The sequence below is a fragment of the Pempheris klunzingeri genome, chromosome 2 (assembly GCF_042242105.1).
Source record: "Pempheris klunzingeri isolate RE-2024b chromosome 2, fPemKlu1.hap1, whole genome shotgun sequence".
In the NCBI taxonomy this organism is placed as follows: domain Eukaryota; kingdom Metazoa; phylum Chordata; class Actinopteri; order Acropomatiformes; family Pempheridae; genus Pempheris; species Pempheris klunzingeri.
In genome coordinates, this window is record NC_092013.1 from 21259002 (window position 1) to 21279804 (window position 20803).

The 20803-nt window shown below is 39.0% G+C and overlaps 4 protein-coding genes across 4 annotated transcripts; all 4 read right to left on the reverse strand.

Moving 5' to 3' along the window:
* Nucleotides 1–2173: 2173 nt before the first annotated feature.
* On the reverse strand, nucleotides 2174–2831 carry LOC139215775 (transcription factor HES-5-like). The gene is made up of 2 exons (XM_070846812.1): nucleotides 2709–2831; nucleotides 2174–2596 (listed from the first exon to the last, which is right to left on the reverse strand). The coding sequence occupies exons 1-2, from the start codon at nucleotides 2829–2831 to the stop codon at nucleotides 2174–2176; spliced, it is 546 nt and encodes a 181-aa protein (XP_070702913.1).
* A 3264-nt stretch (nucleotides 2832–6095) lies between these two features.
* LOC139217668 (transcription factor HES-1-like) lies at nucleotides 6096–6663 on the reverse strand. The gene is made up of 2 exons (XM_070849062.1): nucleotides 6541–6663; nucleotides 6096–6428 (listed from the first exon to the last, which is right to left on the reverse strand). Exons 1-2 carry the CDS (start codon nucleotides 6661–6663, stop codon nucleotides 6096–6098), a joined length of 456 nt encoding a protein of 151 aa, XP_070705163.1.
* A 4917-nt stretch (nucleotides 6664–11580) lies between these two features.
* On the reverse strand, nucleotides 11581–12238 carry LOC139215784 (transcription factor HES-5-like). The gene is made up of 2 exons (XM_070846820.1): nucleotides 12116–12238; nucleotides 11581–12003 (listed from the first exon to the last, which is right to left on the reverse strand). Exons 1-2 carry the CDS (start codon nucleotides 12236–12238, stop codon nucleotides 11581–11583), a joined length of 546 nt encoding a protein of 181 aa, XP_070702921.1.
* Nucleotides 12239–17452: 5214 nt separating this feature from the next.
* Nucleotides 17453–18020, reverse strand: LOC139217692 (transcription factor HES-1-like). The gene is made up of 2 exons (XM_070849100.1): nucleotides 17898–18020; nucleotides 17453–17785 (listed from the first exon to the last, which is right to left on the reverse strand). Exons 1-2 carry the CDS (start codon nucleotides 18018–18020, stop codon nucleotides 17453–17455), a joined length of 456 nt encoding a protein of 151 aa, XP_070705201.1.
* Between the last annotated feature and the right edge of the window lie 2783 nt (nucleotides 18021–20803).

Here is a 20803-nt window from a genome sequence, read left to right on the forward strand (position 1 = left end):
TCCTGTGTACGAGCAGTGTGTGAGCCAACAGCAGAGGGAGGGTGTCCCTTAAAAATTAGCTATTAAAATGAAAAGTGGAAAATTAAGCAAAACCAAAACTTAGCTCAGGCAAAAGGAAAACTAAAAATAATCAGCTCACAGTTTATACTCATGGATGGTTAATTTATGTTCCAAAATGCCAAATTTTCATGTTCATATTCTGCTCTGCTCAATGTATATTCAGGCCCAGTGGTGTAGATGATTCTCTTTATTAAATATCCTCTCAGCATGTCAATCATGTGCAGTTAGTTTGTGTTTCAGTTGTTTGCTGTTCAAAGCCCCAAATATCATGAGACTGTTATTCTGAGAAATATGGTATTATGTAAAATTTACAAAATTCTTATGCTATGATATTTTAAATAGGTTAACCTACAAAGTGTAACCTTTTTCAGGCTTTGTACTGAAAATATTTGATCTCACTTGATGAAACAACAATATTCTAAAAGGTGTTGATTTATATCAGAAGTACATTTACAACCAAATTAATGATTTAAACAAGTTTCTATTTCTGGAGCCAGAGTCCCTTTTGATCTGCGTCTCTTCAGGGCAAAGGTCTGGATCTATTGTCCCACAGGGCTCTGTGAGGGAGTTTCCTCTGGTTTCCCACACTCTGTCCTTTCACTGGACCAACAATAGAAGTGTGTCCTATAATGCAGCACATTAGATACAATGTCTGACGTCTTCAAAGTGGGAAATTATTACCTTTCATTTTTTACAGGAAAACATGTGAAACTGTCAGTTGTACTTATATAATGGTGCACCAAATGTCTTTTTTTTTAGTGTAAGTTTTCTCTTTTGTTTTGGTGACCTCAGTCACTCCATATAAATAGAATGACATAATATTGATTATCCTTCATCAAAGGTCTTAATTGAACCACCCTCTGTTTAGTTTGACACTGATTAGGTATGTTAAAGATAACATGACAATGACTGTGTGTGCTGAATTTTATCTGAATTTCTCAGTCAGAGGTAGGAACAATCATGGAGGCCTCCATCATTAAGTGAAAATGAAAACAACAGGTAGAGACCATCTGTCATTGTAGTAAAGTGGATAACCATGACACAACGACATGAGAACACAAAATTCTTCAGCTTGCAGTGTTTGTTTATTCAGCAAGTCACAATGAGCCACATGAAGTAAGAAAGCTCCAACTAGAAGTGATGATGCATCACAACAACAACTTGTAGATTTCTACAAGACACACTGTACTCAGAGAGAGTAAAGGAAGAGCTGTCTTCATAAAAGACAAACGATTTACAGTATCTGAGCACACAGTGCTCACTGTCCTTTCATATTAGTTTCACACTGGATCAACACATTTGCACTTATTAGACAAAAATAGCCCAGTAAAAACTGACCTTACAACAGATCACATTGTTCTTCATAACTATTAAATTCAACTGAATCTCAAAATGTAAAAGATACATTGTCACTGGAAAACTGTGACATCAAACAAACCTTTTACAATAAAAAGATAAACATATTGATCTTTAAAACAGATCATTTTTCCAACAATCACATAAAATGAGAGAAAGTCTATTATGATAAAATGTCCTATTACATTTTTTGATCCAAAAGATCATTGTTGATAAAGAGGTAACAAATGTCACCATCACATTATGTTTTACCAAAACATGAGCATAAAAGTATCACAGGAAAATTGTGACATTAATTAAACCTTTCAGAAGAAAAAGATAAACATCTGGATCTTACAACAGATCAATTCTGACTAATCACAGAGATTAAAGTGACATAAAGTCCATCATGACAACATGTCCATAAAAAGGACAATTTAAGGTTTTTGATCACAATGATCAATAACAATCAAAGGATAACAAATGTTATCATAACATATCCTACCAACACATGAAGCACAGTGAGAAATAATAATTGCTGATGCAATCAGATTGGCTTCATGCAACATGACAGGATTTTCTCTTTCTTCATGTGAAAGATGTTGCTGCTGTCATTTCCTTAGGAAATGTCATGTTGCTCAAAGAACAACAGACTAAATACAACCTTCTGTACATACAGAAGAACAAGTCCATTAACTTCCATAGAACTCATTTCCAGTAATCTTTGACCAATGTGGTCGTCTCAGTGTGTCTGCTGGTGTCTCCAGTCTGTAGGTGTCTACCACGGCCTCCAGGGGGCGCTGGTGACTGGACTCTTGTCTTTAGTGATGCTGGTGTGGACTGAGGAGCTCAGAGGAGAGAAATCAGCCTCTCTCAGGTTCTTATCAGAGGAAGACTGCAGCGTGTTGAAGTGGTTCAGCAGTCTTCTCTGGGACTGTGTCTTCACGTCCTCCTTGGACAGGAAGTGTTCCACCTCTTGGACACACCTGGAGTAGCCCTGATCAACAGCTGCTGAGTCCACAGCTTGGTGCTGCTGCTGCAGTTGTCTGAGAAAGCAAACTGTCATCTCCAGGATGTCTGCTTTCTCCAGCTTGGAGTCTGGCTGCTGTTTGATGAACTCTGGACCCAGGAGAGACTTGAGCTGCTCGATGCTGCTGTTGATTCTCTCTCTGCGTAACTTCTCCACCAGAGGCTTTCTGATCTGCAGAAAGAAGAACAAAGTCATTAATAAACTCATCCTGGAGTATAGAGTTAGAATAAAACAGACGACATCTGATGAAGGGTGTTTAAATCTTGTTGAATCTGGAGTTTACCTTGTGGGTCAGAGTGAGAAGCTCCTGAGAATTGGTCATTGCTGCAGTGATTGTAGGAGTCATGGCTGGATGTCTGTGCTGTAGAGGTCTCTGTAGAGAGAATCTGATCTCTGCTGGCTTCATCCCTCCTATTTATAGTCCCACATCTCCATATGAATGTGTGGGTCTTGGTCTGGCTGGAGTTTCTCACAGTCTCAGCCAATCAGAGAGCTTGTTGAGATAATAAGAGATTACACACGCCTAATGGTTTTATTGCCCAAGGGACAATGGTTAAATCTCGGGGGAGCAGGTGGAGGACTGGGGGGGTGATGGAGAGAGACTCACAGAGCTCTGTGTGAATCTGGGAAAGTGGTGACCCTGTAGAGAGAGCAGATCTGCTGCCTGATGCTGGGATCAATGACTCTGACTGAGCACACGCTCATCATCCCATCACACACGTGGGAGACTGACAGTTGATCACATCTAGGAGAAAAAGTTCTGTAATTTACCTTACATAGATTAATAATAATAATCAGTGCAAATAGATTTTTGCATCTAAAATGCTTTTATTGTGCCATAACCTAAAATCTTACAGATGTCATTGCTTTCAGTATTTATTAAATGTCATTTATTCTTCATTCAGTATTGACAGTTCAGTTAAACTCTTAATTTAACATGATTTGACTTTTTTAGTTTAACTATTAAACCAAATAAATTGCCATATTTTGGAGATCAGTTGTGTCAGATAGTAAAAACAATGTGATGTCCATGATTATTAGAAAACACCTCAGAACAACAGTGTTTTATCTGTCCAGATGTAGCACAGTCTTCTGACTGGTGTCTTGGAGTCAGTGTGGGTAGAAAGTTGCTCTCAGTTTCCCACACTGACTCCCTGAATGCTGTGGTCAATGAGCAACAAAGGACTTTGAATGGAGCTTTTGTGACTGATAGTGGACGTGTGCTGTAGTAGGAACACAGGCTGACGTCACCAACCATCTGGAGGGGAAACATCTCCATTGGCCGACTGTCACAGTTTGATCAACCTGATGGTTTCATAAATATATTACCAGCAAAATTTGTTCCAAAAATAATTTTCGTCAACTTCCAGTTAATGTCAGACATTTTGACCATCCGATCATAACTTTGTCTTTGAATCAGCAGCTGGAGTAAATGTTCAGCTCTGTAGATGAGGGTGGGAGGTTGAGGCAGCTGTTTCTTGAAGTGTGCCAAAGCCCTTTGGAGAATAGTCGGCTGCTGGTGGGGCTGAGGATGGTAATCATGCTAAACTCTGCTCTCCAGAGTTTTCCCACACTCTGACCATTAAGGGATATCAAGGCATGTACCTAAACACACTTTCAGGATCATATTTTCACATTGGAAGTTAAGGAAAACAGCAGAGAAATCACCTATTTCATTGAAATACCTGAAAAACCTATATTATTGTTGGAATCATTATGTCACATGTGATACTTCATTTGAGTCCCATTCTTTCGGCAAAGCACTGATCTGTGGGGTATCAATGCTCAACAATTTTCTCTGTGCCCTGTTTTCAAAGGCAAAATGTCATTAGACCTGAAAAATCTGTGAAATTAAACAAAGCAAATATCACACATGCAAATTCTAAGTAATCCCATTTTTGCAATTTGGTCAATTTACCGAAAGTTATTTAATTAGTTTGCTGAGCACCAACTTTTTGAAAATTTGCAATATTTGTCAAGTTGCTGAAGGGGACTTTATCGCAGGAAATAAAGATCACATTTGATATATGATGTGAAACAGGTTAGGAGGTTTGTATTTCTGGAGCCAGAGTCCCTTTTAATCTGCGTCTCTTCAGGGCAAAGGTCTGGATCTATTGTCCCACAGGGCTCTGTGAGGGAGTTTCCTCTGGTTTCCCACACTCTGTCCTTTCACTGGACCAACAATAGAAGTGTGTCCTATAATGCAGCACATTAGATACAATGTCTGACGTGTTCAGAGTGGGAAATTGTTACCTTTCATTTTTTACAGGAAAACATGTGAAACTGTCAGTTGTACTTATATAATGGTGCACCAAATGTCTTTTTTTAGTGTAAGTTTTCTCTTTTGCTTTGGTGACCTCAGTCACTCCATATAAATAGAATGACATAGTATTGATTATCCTTCATCAAAGGTCTTAATTGAACCACCCTCTGTTTAGTTTGACACTGATTAGGTATGTTAAAGATAACATGACAATAACTGTGTGTGCTGAATTTCTCAGTCAGAGGTAGGAACAATCATGGAGGCCTCCATCATTAAGTGAAAATGAAAACAACAGGTAGAGACCATCTGTCATTGTAGTAAAGTGGATAACCATGACACAACGACATGAGAACACAAAATTCTTCAGCTTGCAGTGTTTGTTTATTCAGCAAGTCACAATGAGCCACATGAAGTAAGAAAGCTCCAACTAGAGGTGATGATGCATCACAACAACAACTTGTAGATTTCTACAAGACACACTGTACTCAGAGAGAGTAAAGGAAGAGCTGTCTTTATAAAAGACAAACGATTTACAGTATCTGAGCACACAGTGCTCACTGTCCTTTCATATTAGTTTCACACTGGATCAACACATTTGCACTTATTAGACAAAAATAGCCCAGTAAAAACTGACCTTACAACAGATCACATTGTTCTTCATAACTATTAAATTCAACTGAATCTCAAAATGTAAAAGTTACATTGTCACTGGAAAACTGTGACATCAAACAAACCTTTTACAATAAAAAGATAAACATATTGATCTTTAAAACAGATCATTTTTCCAACAATCACATAAAATGAGAGAAAGTCTATTGTGATAAAATGTCCTATTACAGTTTTTGATCAAAAGATCATTGTTGATAAAGAGGTAACAAATGTCACCATCACATTATGTTTTACCAAAACATGAGCATAAAAGAATCACAGGAAAATTGTGACATTAGTAAAACCTTTCAGAGGAAAAGATAAACATCTGGATCTTACAACAGATCAGTTCTGACTAATCACAGAGATTAAAGTGACATAAAGTCCATCATGACAACATGTCCATAAAAAGGACAGTTAAAGGTTTTTGATCACAATGATCAATAACAATCAAGGGATAACAAATGTTATCATAACATATCCTACCAACACATGAAGCACAGTGAGAAACAATAATTGCTGATGCAATCAGATTGGCTTCATGCAACATGACAGGATTTTCTCTTTCTTCATGTGAAAGATGTTGCTGCTGTCATTTCCTTAGGAAATGTCATGTTGCTCAAAGAACAACAGACTAAATACAACCTTCTGTACATACAGAAGAACAAGTCCATTAACTTCCATAGAACTCATTTCCAGTAATCTTTGACCAATGTGGTCGTCTCAGTGTGTCTGCTGGTGTCTCCAGTCTGTAGGTGTCTACCACGGCCTCCAGGGGGCGCTGGTGACTGGACTCTTGTCTTTAGTGATGCTGGTGTGGACTGAGGAGCTCAGAGGAGAGAAATCAGCCTCTCTCAGGTTCTTATCAGAGGAAGACTGCAGCGTGTTGAAGTGGTTCAGCAGTCTTCTCTGCTGCTGGTTCTCCTGTTGCAGCTTTGTCAGGAAGCAAACTGTCATCTCCAGGATGTCTGCTTTCTCCAGCTTGGAGTCTGGCTGCTGTTTGAGGAACTCTGGACCCAGGAGAGACTTGAACTGCTCGATGCTGCTGTTGATTCTCTCTCTACGTAACTTCTCCACCAGAGGCTTTCTGATCTGCAGGAAGAAGAACAAAGTCATTAATAAACTCATCCTGGAGTATAGAGTTAGAATAAAACAGACGACATCTGATGAAGGGTGTTTAAATCTTGTTGAATCTTGAGTTTACCTTGTGGGTCAGAGTGAGAAGCTCCTGAGAATTGGTCATTGCTGCAGTGATTGTAGGAGTCATGGCTGGATGTCTGTGCTGTAGAGGTCTCTGTAGAGAGAATCTGATCTCTGCTGGCTTCATCCCTCCTATTTATAGTCCCACATCTCCATATGAATGTGTGGGTCTTGGTCTGGCTGGAGTTTCTCACAGTTTGTAGCCAATGAAATTCATAAGCTGCACTGCCACATGCTCATATTAGAGGGGGACAATGGTTAAATCTCGGGGGAACAGGTGGAGGACTGGGGGGGTGACGGAGAGAGACTCACAGAGCTCTGTGTGAATCTGGGAAAGTGGTGACCCTGTAGAGAGAGCAGATCTGCTGCCTGATGCTGAGATCAATGACTCTGACTGAGCACACGCTCATCATCCCGTCACACATGGAAAAAACATTCATGGTGTAATTCATTAAACATATTTAGGATAGAAATAAATATATAAACGAAGTTGATTTCTGTCCAGCACTGTCAGCCAAAACCTAAAGAGTAGCTGGTTAGATCCATCTCTTTTAAATACATAGTTTAGTTTGATGTTTCATTGTATTGTTTAACATATTATTGAGTTTTGCTTAATCAAAAAAGCTAATTTTTCTACAACAGTACGATCAGATTTTAGAAATCATTATGGTGCCTATTTTATTCTTTTTAAAATAAAGTGAAGACAATAACTTTGCTGCTGTCCAGATGCTGCAGAGTCTTTTGACACGTGCCTTGTAGTCGGGGTGAGTAAGAAGTTGCGCTCAGTTTCCCACACTGACTCCCTGTATGGTGTGTTCAATGAACCACAAAGGGACTTCTGTGACAGATGCTGCTGGGTGTTGTTATAGAAACAGAGCTGACATCACACACCATCTGGAGGGAAAGGACGCCATTGGCTGGTTCTGACTGTTTGTGAAATTTCAAATTTCGATTAACAATCTGCTATAAGATATCACTACAATCATTATCCTCTCATGTTTCCACTTATCATACCATATTTTACACCTGCAGTCATAATCATGCCTCATTCCTGAGCATCGCCTGGATCAAAGTTTCAGCTCTACACATGAGGGTGGGAGGATTCCTGGGGGGCAGCTGTTTCCTGAAGTGTGCCAAATCCCTTTGGAGAATTATGAAGAGGCTGCTGGTGGGATGGATGTCATTCACACTAAACTCTGCCCTCCAGAGCTTTCCCACACTAGCAGAAAAAAGGCACGTGCCCGTCTGCAAATGGACTCTTTGACGATCCTATGTAGAAGCAGTGTGTGGGTCCTTATATGGAAATAGGAATTAATCATTCACCATTTAAACACTACATGAATTGATTAGCATTTTGAAATAGTAAAATGTCCTGAGAGCATGCAACATTCTCAAAAACACATAGAACAAGAAATTTACACAATATACAATTACACAATAATAGTAAAATAATCAAATTAAATAGGCAGTTACATGAAACAGTTACAAGAATTAACAAAGACATCAGGTAATAAAACTCTCCAAGGATAATGCGTGACTCCAGTTTGAGGACAGATTGCAGGTCATTCCAATTAAAAGGTGTTTAGTACCTGAAGCCAGTCCTCTTGAGTTCTGCCAACGTTAGTGCAGACATAAGGGATCTCTAAAGTAGGCACTGAAAGTAGTGGATTTAGAATGTGAGAGGAGATGTGAGGTAGTCTGGAAGCATCAACAGAAGAGTTTTGTAAGTGAATAACATGAGTTGCCTGTGCCCTCTTGTCTGTCAGGAAGTCCACCCAACCTTCTGGTACAGAGAACAGTGATGAGTCCTGAAATTGTCATTTGTAATAAAACGTGTGATACGGAGGGTTTAGCTGCTTAAGAGTTGATCGGGCCCCATGACAATACAGAATATCTCCATTGTCCAGAATTGACATAAAGGTTGATTGCACAGTAGTTTTACGGTTGGATGGAGGCAGACAACCTTTAATCCAATACAGGAAACCCAGTTTGATTTTCATTTTCTGAGTCAAATATTGAGTATGAGTCTTCTAAGTATCTCTATGACTCAATTAGAGTGATATGGGTGCTCTTTTTTAAGTTTTAATGTTAGAATAATTGGAGTCACTGGTAGAGATGAAGAATACAATGTACTTAGTATTTTCTCCATTGAAAACTAGTTTGTGATAAACAAGTTCGACTTGGAAAGAATCAAATGTAGACTGAAGAAGAGTCAGGGCCTGGGCTGGAATGGAGCCCGGGACATATAAAATGGTGTCATCAGTAAAAAAAAAAAAAAAAATGGACATTGAAGCATTTGTTTGGAACAATTGTCTTATTTATATATATATTGTGAACAGCAGTGGTCCAAGGACAGAGCCCTGTGGCACCCCATGTGTGTTAGTTAGAAGGCTTGACTGAGAATCATCAGCAACAACAGCCTGAGTTCTTCTTTAAGGTATAAAAGGAACCAGCTGAGTGAAGCTTGATCTAGACCTAAAGATTCAAGTGGGATTTTATGATTAGTGGTGTCAAATGCTTTTGAAAGGTCAATGAAGCACAAGTTTGTTTTTTATCCTGGGAGGAAACAATGTTATCAATGACTGAAGTTATTGTGCTGAGACCTGAGCAAAAACCAGACCATTGTGGCTGTAGTATCTTTAGTGTGTCAATGAGGGCACATAGTTGTAAACTGACTCAAGATTCTAGGAGTTTTGCTAAAAAAAAAGGAAGTTTGGAAATTGGACAGTAGTTGATTAGGTCTGAGACATCACCACTTTTATATAACAGCAGTAGTAGGGAGGAGAGGTGGTGGGCTGAGGAAATATTAGTTGACGAGACAACTGTAAAAATGAAGAAACTCAGCCACAGCAAAGCTAACACCTCGGCTATTTGCTGGTTAATATTGGTCTCCCACCATGGTCTGACCAGACTAGCCCTGCTTGTCAGGACCAGACTCTTGAGGCATGAACCCAAATACACAACTCACCACAGAGGGGTTCAAAATAAAAGTATTGAATGAAAAGTTCTCTCTGGCAAAGTACAACAGAAAATCACTTTTATGAGGGAAAAACACAATTAACAAAACATCACTCTTAAAGAGGAAAAATTCAACTGAAACACAAGAATCCAAAAATACAAAGTGCAAAGGAAAATATGACTGAAAGCTCATACAAAAAAAACACAAGGACTTGACGAAACACTGGTTCCCTGACACGATGGACAAGTGGGTACTGGCACAGGACAAAACGAGACCTGGACAATATATACACACACATGGTTGTGAATTTAAATTCTAATGAATTTTTGTTTTTTTACATTTAATCTATCTACATGACAGAAACACATTTAATGACTTTGTTAACATCCAACTTTAAGGAAGTATAAAAATAATCCAGTGAGTGTGATTTCTGTCATGGGGAACAAAGATGAAATTGAATTCATGATGTGAAACAGGTTAGGAGGTTTCTATTTATGGAGCCAGAGTCCCTTTTTAATCTGCGTCTCTTCAGGGCAAAGGTCTGGATCTATTGTCCCACAGGGCTCTGTGAGGGAGTTTGCTCTGGTTTCCCACACTCTGTCCTTTCACTGGACCAACAATAGAAGTGTGTCCTCTTTTGCATCACATTAGATGCGTCTGACCTCATTAATAAGGAGCGTGATTAACTTCAAAGTTCTTACATTAAAACTATGCTAAACTGATAGCATAGCAAACATGTCTGAATTTATATTTTCTCATTTGGTTTGATGACTTGACTCACTCACTATAAATAGAGTGACAGTGATAATCCCCATTTGTCAAAAGTTTTGACTGAACCACATAACTAGGCTTAATGCTACACTACACAGGTATGCTATGGATAAACAATTAGTGTTTGTTGATTTGTATCTTAATTTTTCAATCAAATGTAGGAATAATGATGGACACCTTTATAAAGGAAAAAAATATATAAATAGTCTCTAATTCATCATTTGAAACATGACACAAAACATGAGAACACAAAATTCTTCAGCTTGCAGTGTTTGTTTATTCAACAAGTCACAATGAGCCACATGAAGTAAGAAAGCTCCAACTAGAGGTGATGATGCATCACAACAACAACTTGTAGAGTTCTACAAGACACACTGTACTCAGAGAGAGTAAAGGAAGAGCTGTCTTCATAAAAGACAAACGATTTACAGCATCTGAGCACACAGTGCTCGCTGTCCTTTCATATTAGTTTCACACTGGATCAAAACATTTGCACTTATTAGACAAAAATAGCCCAGTAAAAACTGACCTTACAACAGATCACATTGTTCTTCATAACTATTAAATTCAACTGAATCTCAAAATGTAAAAGTTACATTGTCACTGGAAAACTGTGACATCAAACAAACCTTTTACAATAAAAAGATAAACATATTGATCTTTAAAACAGATCATTTTTCCAACAATCACATAAAATGAGAGAAAGTCTATTGTGATAAAATGTCCTTAAAAAAGACAGTTAAGTTTTTTGATCAAAAGATCATTGTTGATAAAGAAGTAACAAATGTCACCATCGCATTATGTTTTACCAAAACATGAGCATAAAAGTATCACAGGAAAATTTTGACATTAATTAAACCTTTCAGAAGAAAAAGATAAACATCTGGATCTTACAACAGATCAGTTCTGACTAATCACAGAGATTAAAGTGACATAAAGTCCATCATGACAACATGTCCATAAAAAGGACAGTTAAAGGTTTTTGATCACAATGATCAATAACAATCAAGGGATAACAAATGTTATCATAACATATCCTACCAACACATGAAGCACAGTGAGAAATAATGATTGCTGATGCAATCAAATTGGCTTCATGCAACATGACAGGATTTTCTCTTTCTTCATGTGAAAGATGTTGCTGCTGTCATTTCCTTAGGAAATGTCATGTTGCTCAAAGAACAACAGACTAAATACAACCTTCTGTACATACAGAAGAACAAGTCCATTAACTTCCATAGAACTCATTTCCAGTAATCTTTGACCAATGTGGTCGTCTCAGTGTGTCTGCTGGTGTCTCCAGTCTGTAGGTGTCTACCACGGCCTCCAGGGGGCGCTGGTGACTGGACTCTTGTCTTTGGTGATGCTGGTGTGGACTGAGGAGCTCAGAGGAGAGAAATCAGCCTCTCTCAGGTTCTTATCAGAGGAAGACTGCAGCGTGTTGAAGTGGTTCAGCAGTCTTCTCTGGGACTGTGTCTTCACGTCCTCCTTGGACAGGAAGTGTTCCACCTCTTGGACACACCTGGAGTAGCCCTGATCAACAGCTGCTGAGTCCACAGCTTGGTGCTGCTGCTGCAGTCGTCTCAGGAAGCAAACTGTCATCTCCAGGATGTCTGCTTTCTCCAGCTTGGAGTCTGGCTGCTGTTTGAGGAACTCTGGACCCAGGAGAGACTTGAGCTGCTCGATGCTGCTGTTGATTCTCTCTCTGCGTAACTTCTCCACCAGAGGCTTTCTAATCTGCAGGAAGAAGAACAAAGTCATTAATAAACTCATCCTGGAGTATAGAGTTAGAATGAAACAGACAATATCTGATGAAGGGTGTTTAAATCTTGTTGAATCTTGAGTTTACCTTGTGGGTCAGAGTGAGAAGCTCCTGAGAATTGGTCATTGCTGCAGTGATTGTAGGAGTCATGGCTGGATGTCTGTGCTGTAGAGGTCTCTGTAGAGAGAATCTGATCTCTGCTGGCTTCATCCCTCCTATTTATAGTCCCACATCTCCATATGAATGTGTGGGTCTTGGTCTGGCTGGACTTTCTCACAGTTTGTAGCCAATGAAATTCGTTTGCTGAGCTGCCACACTCATATTAGAGGGGGACAATGGTTAAATCTCAGGGGAGCAGGTGGAGGACTGGGGGGGTGATGGAGAGAGACTCACAGAGCTCTGTGTGAATCTGGGAAAGTGGTGACCCTGTAGAGAGAGCAGATCTGCTGCCTGATGCTGGGATCAATGACTCTGACTGAGCACACGCTCATCATCCCGTCACACACGTGGGAGACTGACAGTTGATCACATCTAGGAGAAAAAGTTCTGTAATTTACCTTACATAGATTAATAATATTAATCAGTGCAAATAGATTTTTGCATCTAAAATGCTTTTATTGTGCCATAACCTAAAATCTTGCACGTCATTGCTTTCAATATTTATTAAATGTCATTTATTCTTCATTCAGTATTGACAGTTCAGTTAAACTCTTAATTTAACATGATTTTACTTTTTTAGTTTAACTATTACACCAAATAAATTGCCATATTTTGGAGATCAGTTGTGTCAGATAGTAAAAACAGTGTGATGTCCATGATTATTAGAAAACACCTGAGAACAACAGTGTTTTATCTGTCCAGATGTAGCACAGTCTTCTGACTGGTGTCTTGGAGTCAGTGTGGGTAGAAAGTTGCTCTCAGTTTCCCACACTGACTCCCTGAATGCTGTGGTCAATGAGCAACAAAGGACTTTGAATGGAGCTTTTGTGACTGATAGTGGACGTATGCTGTAGTAGGAACACTGGCTGACGTCACCAGCCATCTGGAGGGAAACATCTCCATTGGCCGACTGTCACAGTTTGATCAACCTGATGGTTTCATAAATAAATTACCAGCAAAATTATTTGGTCAACTTCAAGTTAATGTCAGACATTTTGACCATCCGATCATAACTTTGTCTTTGAATCAGCAGCTGGAGTAAATGTTCAGCTCTGTAGATGAGGGTGGGTGGTTGACGCAGCTGTTTCTTGAAGTGTGCCAAAGCCCTTTGGAGAATAGTCGGCTGCTGGTGGGGCTGAGGATGGTAATCATGCTAAACTCTGCTCTCCAGAGTTTTCCCACACTCTGACCATTAAGGGATATCAAGGCATGTACCTAAACACACTTTTCAAGGATGTATTTTTCACACTGCTTGCACAGTAATTGTGTTTTTTATTTTTACATTGTACATCTCAAGATTTAATTTCTAAATCTATAAGATATCATTTAGATCCTAAATAACAATCCCTTTTTACAATATATCACAGGAAATAAAGATCACATTTGATATATGATGTGAAACAGGTTAGGAGGTTTCTATTTCTGGAGCCAGAGTCCCTTTTAATCTGCGTCTCTTCAGGGCAAAGGTCTGGATCTATTGTCCCACAGGGCTCTGTGAGGGAGTTTCCTCTGGTTTCCCACACTCTGTCCTTTCACTGGACCAACAATAAAAGTGTGTCCTATTATCCAGCACTGTCAGTGGTGGAATGTAACTACGAATATTTAGTCAAACACTGCAATACAGATTTTGAGTACTTGTACTTTTCTTGAGTAATTCCATTTTATGCTACTTCCTTCCACTGCATCTCATTTTGGAAGTCAGTATTGTACTTTTAATTCCACTTCATTTTGTAACATTACTGACTGGTTATTTTGCAGCATCAGATTATTAACAAAATATAAATCTTCTAATAAGTGATGATGTATTTCGATGGATGAAGTTACTCTGCAGCATATAAAGTAGTCGAAATCAGCACCAGATTTACCAGCTACAACATTAAAGTGATGAAGACATTAACACATCACTGATTATAATTGAGTTACATCACATTTTATCCTGAAATTAGTAATTCTGAAAAATAAGTATTTTTGTATTCAGTACCTAAGTTATATTTTGATGTTAATACCTTTATAATTTTACTTTAGTACATTTTAAAAGCATAACTTTTACTCATCAGAGAGTGTTTTTACACTGTGGTACTGACATTTTTACTTATGGAAAAGATTTGATGACTTCTACCACTAATTGTTTTAGATAAAATGTCTGAAATCTTTAAAGATGGAGAAGTTTACTTTAAACTTTCTACATTGAAATGCCTGAATTGACAGTTATACCAAAATTATACGGTGTTGCTGTTTTTAAATATATGTTGTCCTTTTTGTTTTAAGGACTTGTCTTACTGCAAAGAAACAGAGCAACGTAATGTCAGGAAATCTCATAATGAAACCACATTAAAACTAACTGTACTTACATCCAGAAAGTTTTCATACCGCTTCACTTTTTCCACGTTCTTATGTTACAGCCTTATTCCAAGATAGATTAAATTCTTTTTTCCCCTCAAATCTACACACAATAACCCATAATGACAAAGTGAAAAATGTTCAGAAAATTTAGCAAATTTATTAAAGATAAAACTCAAATATTGCATGTACATAAGTATTCACACCCTTTACTCAATACTTTGTTGAAGCCCCTTTGGCAGCGATTGCAGCCTGCAGTCTTCTCTGGTATGATGCTGCAAGCTTGGCACACCTGGATTTGGGGAGTTTTTCCCATTCTTCTTTGCACATCCTCTCAAACGCAATGAGGTTGGTTGGTCGGTGCACAGCTATTTTCAGGTCTTTCCAGAGATGTTCAAGCGGGTTCAAGTCCGGGCTCTGGCTGGGCCACTCAAGGACTTGTTCCGAAGCCACTCCTTTGTCATCTTGGCTGTGTGCTGAGGGTGGTTGTCCTGTTGGAAAGTGAAGCTTCGCCCCAGTCTGAGGTCCAGAGTGCTCTGGAGCAAGTTTTCATCCGGGATCTCTCTGTACTTGCTGCATTCATCTTTCCCTCGATCCTGACAAGTCTCCCAGTTCCTGCCACTGAAAAACATCCCCACAGCATGATGCTGCCACCACCATGCTTCACCGTAGGGATGGTATTTGCCAGGTGATGAGCGGTGCCTGGTTTCCTCCAGACGTGACGCTTGGCATTCAGGCCAAATAGTTCTACCTTGGTTTCATCAGACCAGAGAATCTTGTTTCTCATGGTCTGAGAGTCGTTTAGGTGCCTTTTGGCAAACTCCAAGCGGGCTGTCATGTGCCTTTTACTGAGGAGAGGCTTCCGCCTGGCCACTCTACCATAAAGGCCTGATTGGTGGAGTGCTGCAGAGATGGTTGTCCTTCTGGAGGGTTCTCCCATCTCCTCAGAGGAACGCTGGAGCTCTGTCAGAGTGACCATTGGGTTCTTGGTCACCTCCCTGACCAAGGCCCTTCTCCCTGATTGCTCAGTTTGGACGGGCGGCCAGCTCTAGGAAGAGTCCTGGTGGTTCCAAACTTCTTCCATTTACGAATGATGGAGGCCACTGCGCTCTATGGGACCTTCAATGCTGCAGAAATTTTTCTGTACCCTTCCCCAGATCTGTGCCTCGATACAATTCCTTTGACTTTATGGCTTGGTTTGTGCTCTGACATGCACTGTCAACTGTGGGATCTTATATAGACAAGTGTGTGCCTTTCCAAATCATGTCCAATCAATTGAATTTACCACAGGTGGATTCTAATCAAGTTGTAGAAACATTTCAAGGATGATCAGTGGAAACAGGATGCACCTGAGCACAATTTTCACTTTCATAGCAAAGGGTGTGAATATTTATGTACATGTGATATTTGAGTGTTTTATTTGTAAAAAATTTGCAAAATTTTCTAAAAAACATTTTTCACTTTGTCATTGTGGGGAATTGTGTGGAGAATTTTGAGGGGAAAAAAAGAATTTGAATTTAATCTATTTTGGACTAAGGCTGTAACATAACATAATGTGGAAAAAGTGAAGCGGTATGACTACTTTCTGGATGCACTGTATGTTGTCAGTAAATTGGCATGTGAAGGACTGACACATCCTTATATTTCTCTTTCAAAGGAGGGACTGACTATAGAGGGAAAAAACATCAAAACAGAAATCTAATATCTCTTATATATATCTCATTGTCATAATGAGGTCACTAAAGATGAAAAATTACACAAAAAACAATATCTTTAGCTTGCACAGTTTGTTTATATATAGAAAGTCTGTCTTTCATCATTTAAACATTGTAACCTCTGCACATAATAACATGAGAACACAAAAATCTTCAGCTTGCAGTGTTTGTTTATTCAACAAGTCACAATGAGCCACATGAAGTAAGAAAGCTCCAACTAGAGGTGATGATGCATCACAACAACAACTTGTAGATTTCTACAAGACACACTGTACTCAGAGAGAGTAAAGGAAGAGCTGTCTTCATTAAAGACAAACGATTTACAGTATCTGAGCACACAGTGCTCACTGTCCTTTCATATTAGTTTCACACTGGATCAACACATTTGCACTTATTAGACAAAAATAGCCCAGTAAAAACTGACCTTACAACAGATCACATAGTTCTTAATAACTATTAAATTCAACTGAATCTCAAAATGTAAAAGTTACATTGTCACTGGAAAACTGTGACATCAAACAAACCTTTTACCATAAAAAGATAAACATATTGATCTTTAAAACAGATCATTTTTACAACAATCACATAAAATGAGAGAAAGTCTATTATGATAAAATGTCCTTAAAAAAGACAGTTACGTTTTTTGATCCAAAAGATCATTGTTGATAAAGAGGTAACAAATGTCACCATCGCATTATGTTTTACCAAAACATGAGCATAAAAGTATCACAGGAAAATTGTGACATTAGTAAAACCTTTCAGAAGAAAAAGATAAACATCTGGATCTTACAACAGATCAGTTCTGACTAATCACAGAGATTAAAGTGACATAAAGTCCATCATGACAACATGTCCATAAAAAGGACAGTTAAAGGTTTTTGATCACAATGATCAATAACAATCAAGGGATAACAAATGTTATCATAACATATCCTACCAACACATGAAGCACAGTGAGAAATAATAATTGCTGATGCAATCAGATTGGCTTCATGCAACATGACAGGATTTTCTCTTTCTTCATGTGAAAGATGTTGCTGCTGTCATTTCCTTAGGAAATGTCATGTTGCTCAAAGAACAACAGACTAAATACAACCTTCTGTACATACAGAAGAACAAGTCCATTAACTTCCATAGAACTCATTTCCAGTAATCTTTGACCAATGTGGTCGTCTCAGTGTGTCTGCTGGTGTCTCCAGTCTGTAGGTGTCTACCACGGCCTCCAGGGGGCGCTGGTGACTGGACTCTTGTCTTTAGTGATGCTGGTGTGGACTGAGGAGCTCAGAGGAGAGAAATCAGCCTCTCTCAGGTTCTTATCAGAGGAAGACTGCAGCGTGTTGAAGTGGTTCAGCAGTCTTCTCTGCTGCTGGTTCTCCTGTTGCAGCTTTGTCAGGAAGCAAACTGTCATCTCCAGGATGTCTGCTTTCTCCAGCTTGGAGTCTGGCTGCTGTTTGAGGAACTCTGGACCCAGGAGAGACTTGAGCTGCTCAATGCTGCTGTTGATTCTCTCTCTGCGTAACTTCTCCACCAGAGGCTTTCTGATCTGCAGAAAGAAGAACAAAATCATTAATAAACTCATCCTGGAGTATAGAGTTAGAATGAAACAGAAGACATCTGATGAAGGGTGTTTAAATCTTGTTGAATCTTGAGTTTACCTTGTGGGTCAGAGTGAGAAGCTCCTGAGAATTGGTCATTGCTGCAGTGATTGTAGGAGTCATGGCTGGATGTCTGTGCTGTAGAGGTCTCTGTAGAGAGAATCTGATCTCTGCTGGCTTCATCCCTCCTATTTATAGTCCCACATCTCCATATGAATGTGTGGGTCTTGGTCTGGCTGGAGTTTCTCACAGTTTGTAGCCAATCAGAGAGCTTGATGAGATAATAAGAGATTACACACGCCTAATGGTTTTATTGCCCAGGGGACAATGGTTAAATCTCGGGGGAGCAGGTGGAGGACTGGGGGGGTGAAGGAGAGAGACTCACAGAGCTCTGTGTGAATCTGGGAAAGTGGTGACCCTGTAGAGAGAGCAGATCTGCTGCCTGATGCTGGGATCAATGACTCTGACTGAGCACACGCTCATCATCCCATCACACACGTGGGAGATTGAGAATTGATCACATCTAGGAGAAAAAGTTCTGTAATTTACCTTACATAGATTAATGATAATAATCAGTCTAGATAGACTGTTGTATCTAAAATGCTTTTATTGTGCTATAGGCTAAAAATGTCATTCCTTTCAATACATATTACATGTCATTTATTCTTCATTCAGTATTGACAGTTCGGTTAAACTCTTAATTTAACATGATTTGACTTTTTTAGTTTAACTATTACACCAAATAAATTGCCATATTTTGGAGATCAGTTGTGTCAGATAGTAAAAACAGTGTGATGTCCATGATTATTAGAAAACACCTGAGAACAACAGTGTTTTATCTGTCCAGATGTAGCACAGTCTTCTGACTGGTGTCTTGGAGTCAGTGTGGGTAGAAAGTTGCTCTCAGTTTCCCACACTGACTCCCTGAATGCTGTGGTCAATGAGCAACAAAGGACTTTGAATGGAGCTTTTGTGACTGATAGTGGACGTGTGCTGTAGTAGGAACACAGGCTGACGTCACCAGCCATCTGGAGGGAAACATCTCCATTGGCCGACTGTCACAGTTTGATCAACCTGATGGTTTCATAAATAAATTACCAGCAAAATTATTTGGTCAACTTCCAGTTAATGTCAGACATTTTGACCATCCGATCATAACTTTGTCTTTGAATCAGCAGCTGGAGTAAATGTTCAGCTCTGTAGATGAGGGTGGGAGGTTGAGGCAGCTGTTTCTTGAAGTGTGCCAAAGCCCTTTGGAGAATAGTCGGCTGCTGGTGAGGCTGAGGACGGTAATCATGCTAAACTCTGCTCTCCAGAGTTTTCTCACACTCTGACCATTAAGGGATATCAAGGCATGTGCCTAAACACACTTTCAGGATCATATTTTCACATTGGAAGTTAAGGAAAACAGCAGAGAAATCACCTATTTCATTGAAATACCTGAAAAACCTATATTATTGTTGGAATCATTATGTCACATGTGATACTTCATTTGAGTCCCATTCTTTCGGCAAAGCACTGATCTGTGGGGTATCAATGCTCAACAATTTTCTCTGTGCCCTGTTTTCAAAGGCAAAATGTCATTAGACCTGAAAAATCTGTGAAATTAAACAAAGCAAATATCACACATGCAAATTCTAAGTAATCCCATTTTTGCAATTTGGTCAATTTACCGAAAGTTATTTAATTAGTTTGCTGAGCACCAACTTTTTGAAAATTTGCAATATTTGTCAAGTTGCTGAAGGGGACTTTATCGCAGGAAATAAAGATCACATTTGATATATGATGTGAAACAGGTTAGGAGGTTTGTATTTCTGGAGCCAGAGTCCCTTTTAATCTGCGTCTCTTCAGGGCAAAGGTCTGGATCTATTGTCCCACAGGGCTCTGTGAGGGAGTTTCCTCTGGTTTCCCACACTCTGTCCTTTCACTGGACCAACAATAGAAGTGTGTCCTATAATGCAGCACATTAGATACAATGTCTGACGTCTTCAAAGTGGGAAATTATTACCTTTCACTTTTTTTACAGGAAAACATGTCAAACTGTCAGTTGTACTTATATAATGGTGCACCAAATGTCTTTTTTTAGTGTAAGTTTTCTCTTTTGCTTTGGTGACCTCAGTCACTCCATATAAATAGAATGACATAGTATTGATTATCCTTCATCCAAAGTCTTAATTGAACCACCCTCTGTTTAGTTTGACACTGATTAGGTATGTTAAAGATAACATGACAATAACTGTGTGTGCTGAATTTTATCTGAATTTCTCAGTCAGAGGTAGGAACAATCATGGAGGCCTCCATCATTAAGTGAAAATGAAAACAACAGGTAGAGACCATCTGTCATTGTAGTAAAGTGGATAACCATGACACAACGACATGAGAACACAAAATCTTCAGCTTGCAGTGTTTGTTTATTCAGCAAGTCACAATGAGCCACATGAAGTAAGAAAGCTCCAACTAGAGGTGATGATGCATCACAACAACAACTTGTAGATTTCTACAAGACACACTGTACTCAGAGAGAGTAAAGGAAGAGCTGTCTTCATAAAAGACAAACGATTTACAGTATCTGAGCACACAGTGCTCGCTGTCCTTTCATATTAGTTTCACACTGGATCAACACATTTGCACTTATTAGACAAAAATAGCCCAGTAAAAACTGACCTTACAACAGATCACATTGTTCTTCATAACTATTAAATTCAACTGAATCTCAAAATGTAAAAGTTACATTGTCACTGGAAAACTGTGACATCAAACAAACCTTTTACCATAAAAAGATAAACATATTGATCTTTAAAACAGATCATTTTTCCAACAATCATATAAAATGAGAGAGAGTCTATTATGATAAAATGTCCTTAAAAAAGACAGTTAAGTTTTTTGATCCAAAAAGATCATTGTTGATAAAGAGGTAACAAATGTCACCATCACATTATGTTTTACCAAAACATCAGCATAAAAGT

Bases quoted from the DNA above. Each gene is read 5' to 3' on its own strand.
- LOC139215775 (XM_070846812.1), bottom strand. From the start codon at position 2,831: ATGAAGCCAGCAGAGATCAGATTCTCTCTACAGAGACCTCTACAGCAC. The intron at 2,597-2,708 runs GTAAACTCCAGA...TTCTTTCTGCAG, and splicing joins TTCTCACTCTGACCCACAAG to ATCAGAAAGCCTCTGGTGGA.
- LOC139217668 (XM_070849062.1), bottom strand. From the start codon at position 6,663: ATGAAGCCAGCAGAGATCAGATTCTCTCTACAGAGACCTCTACAGCAC. The intron at 6,429-6,540 runs GTAAACTCAAGA...TTCTTCCTGCAG, and splicing joins TTCTCACTCTGACCCACAAG to ATCAGAAAGCCTCTGGTGGA.
- LOC139215784 (XM_070846820.1), bottom strand. From the start codon at position 12,238: ATGAAGCCAGCAGAGATCAGATTCTCTCTACAGAGACCTCTACAGCAC. The intron at 12,004-12,115 runs GTAAACTCAAGA...TTCTTCCTGCAG, and splicing joins TTCTCACTCTGACCCACAAG to ATTAGAAAGCCTCTGGTGGA.
- LOC139217692 (XM_070849100.1), bottom strand. From the start codon at position 18,020: ATGAAGCCAGCAGAGATCAGATTCTCTCTACAGAGACCTCTACAGCAC. The intron at 17,786-17,897 runs GTAAACTCAAGA...TTCTTTCTGCAG, and splicing joins TTCTCACTCTGACCCACAAG to ATCAGAAAGCCTCTGGTGGA.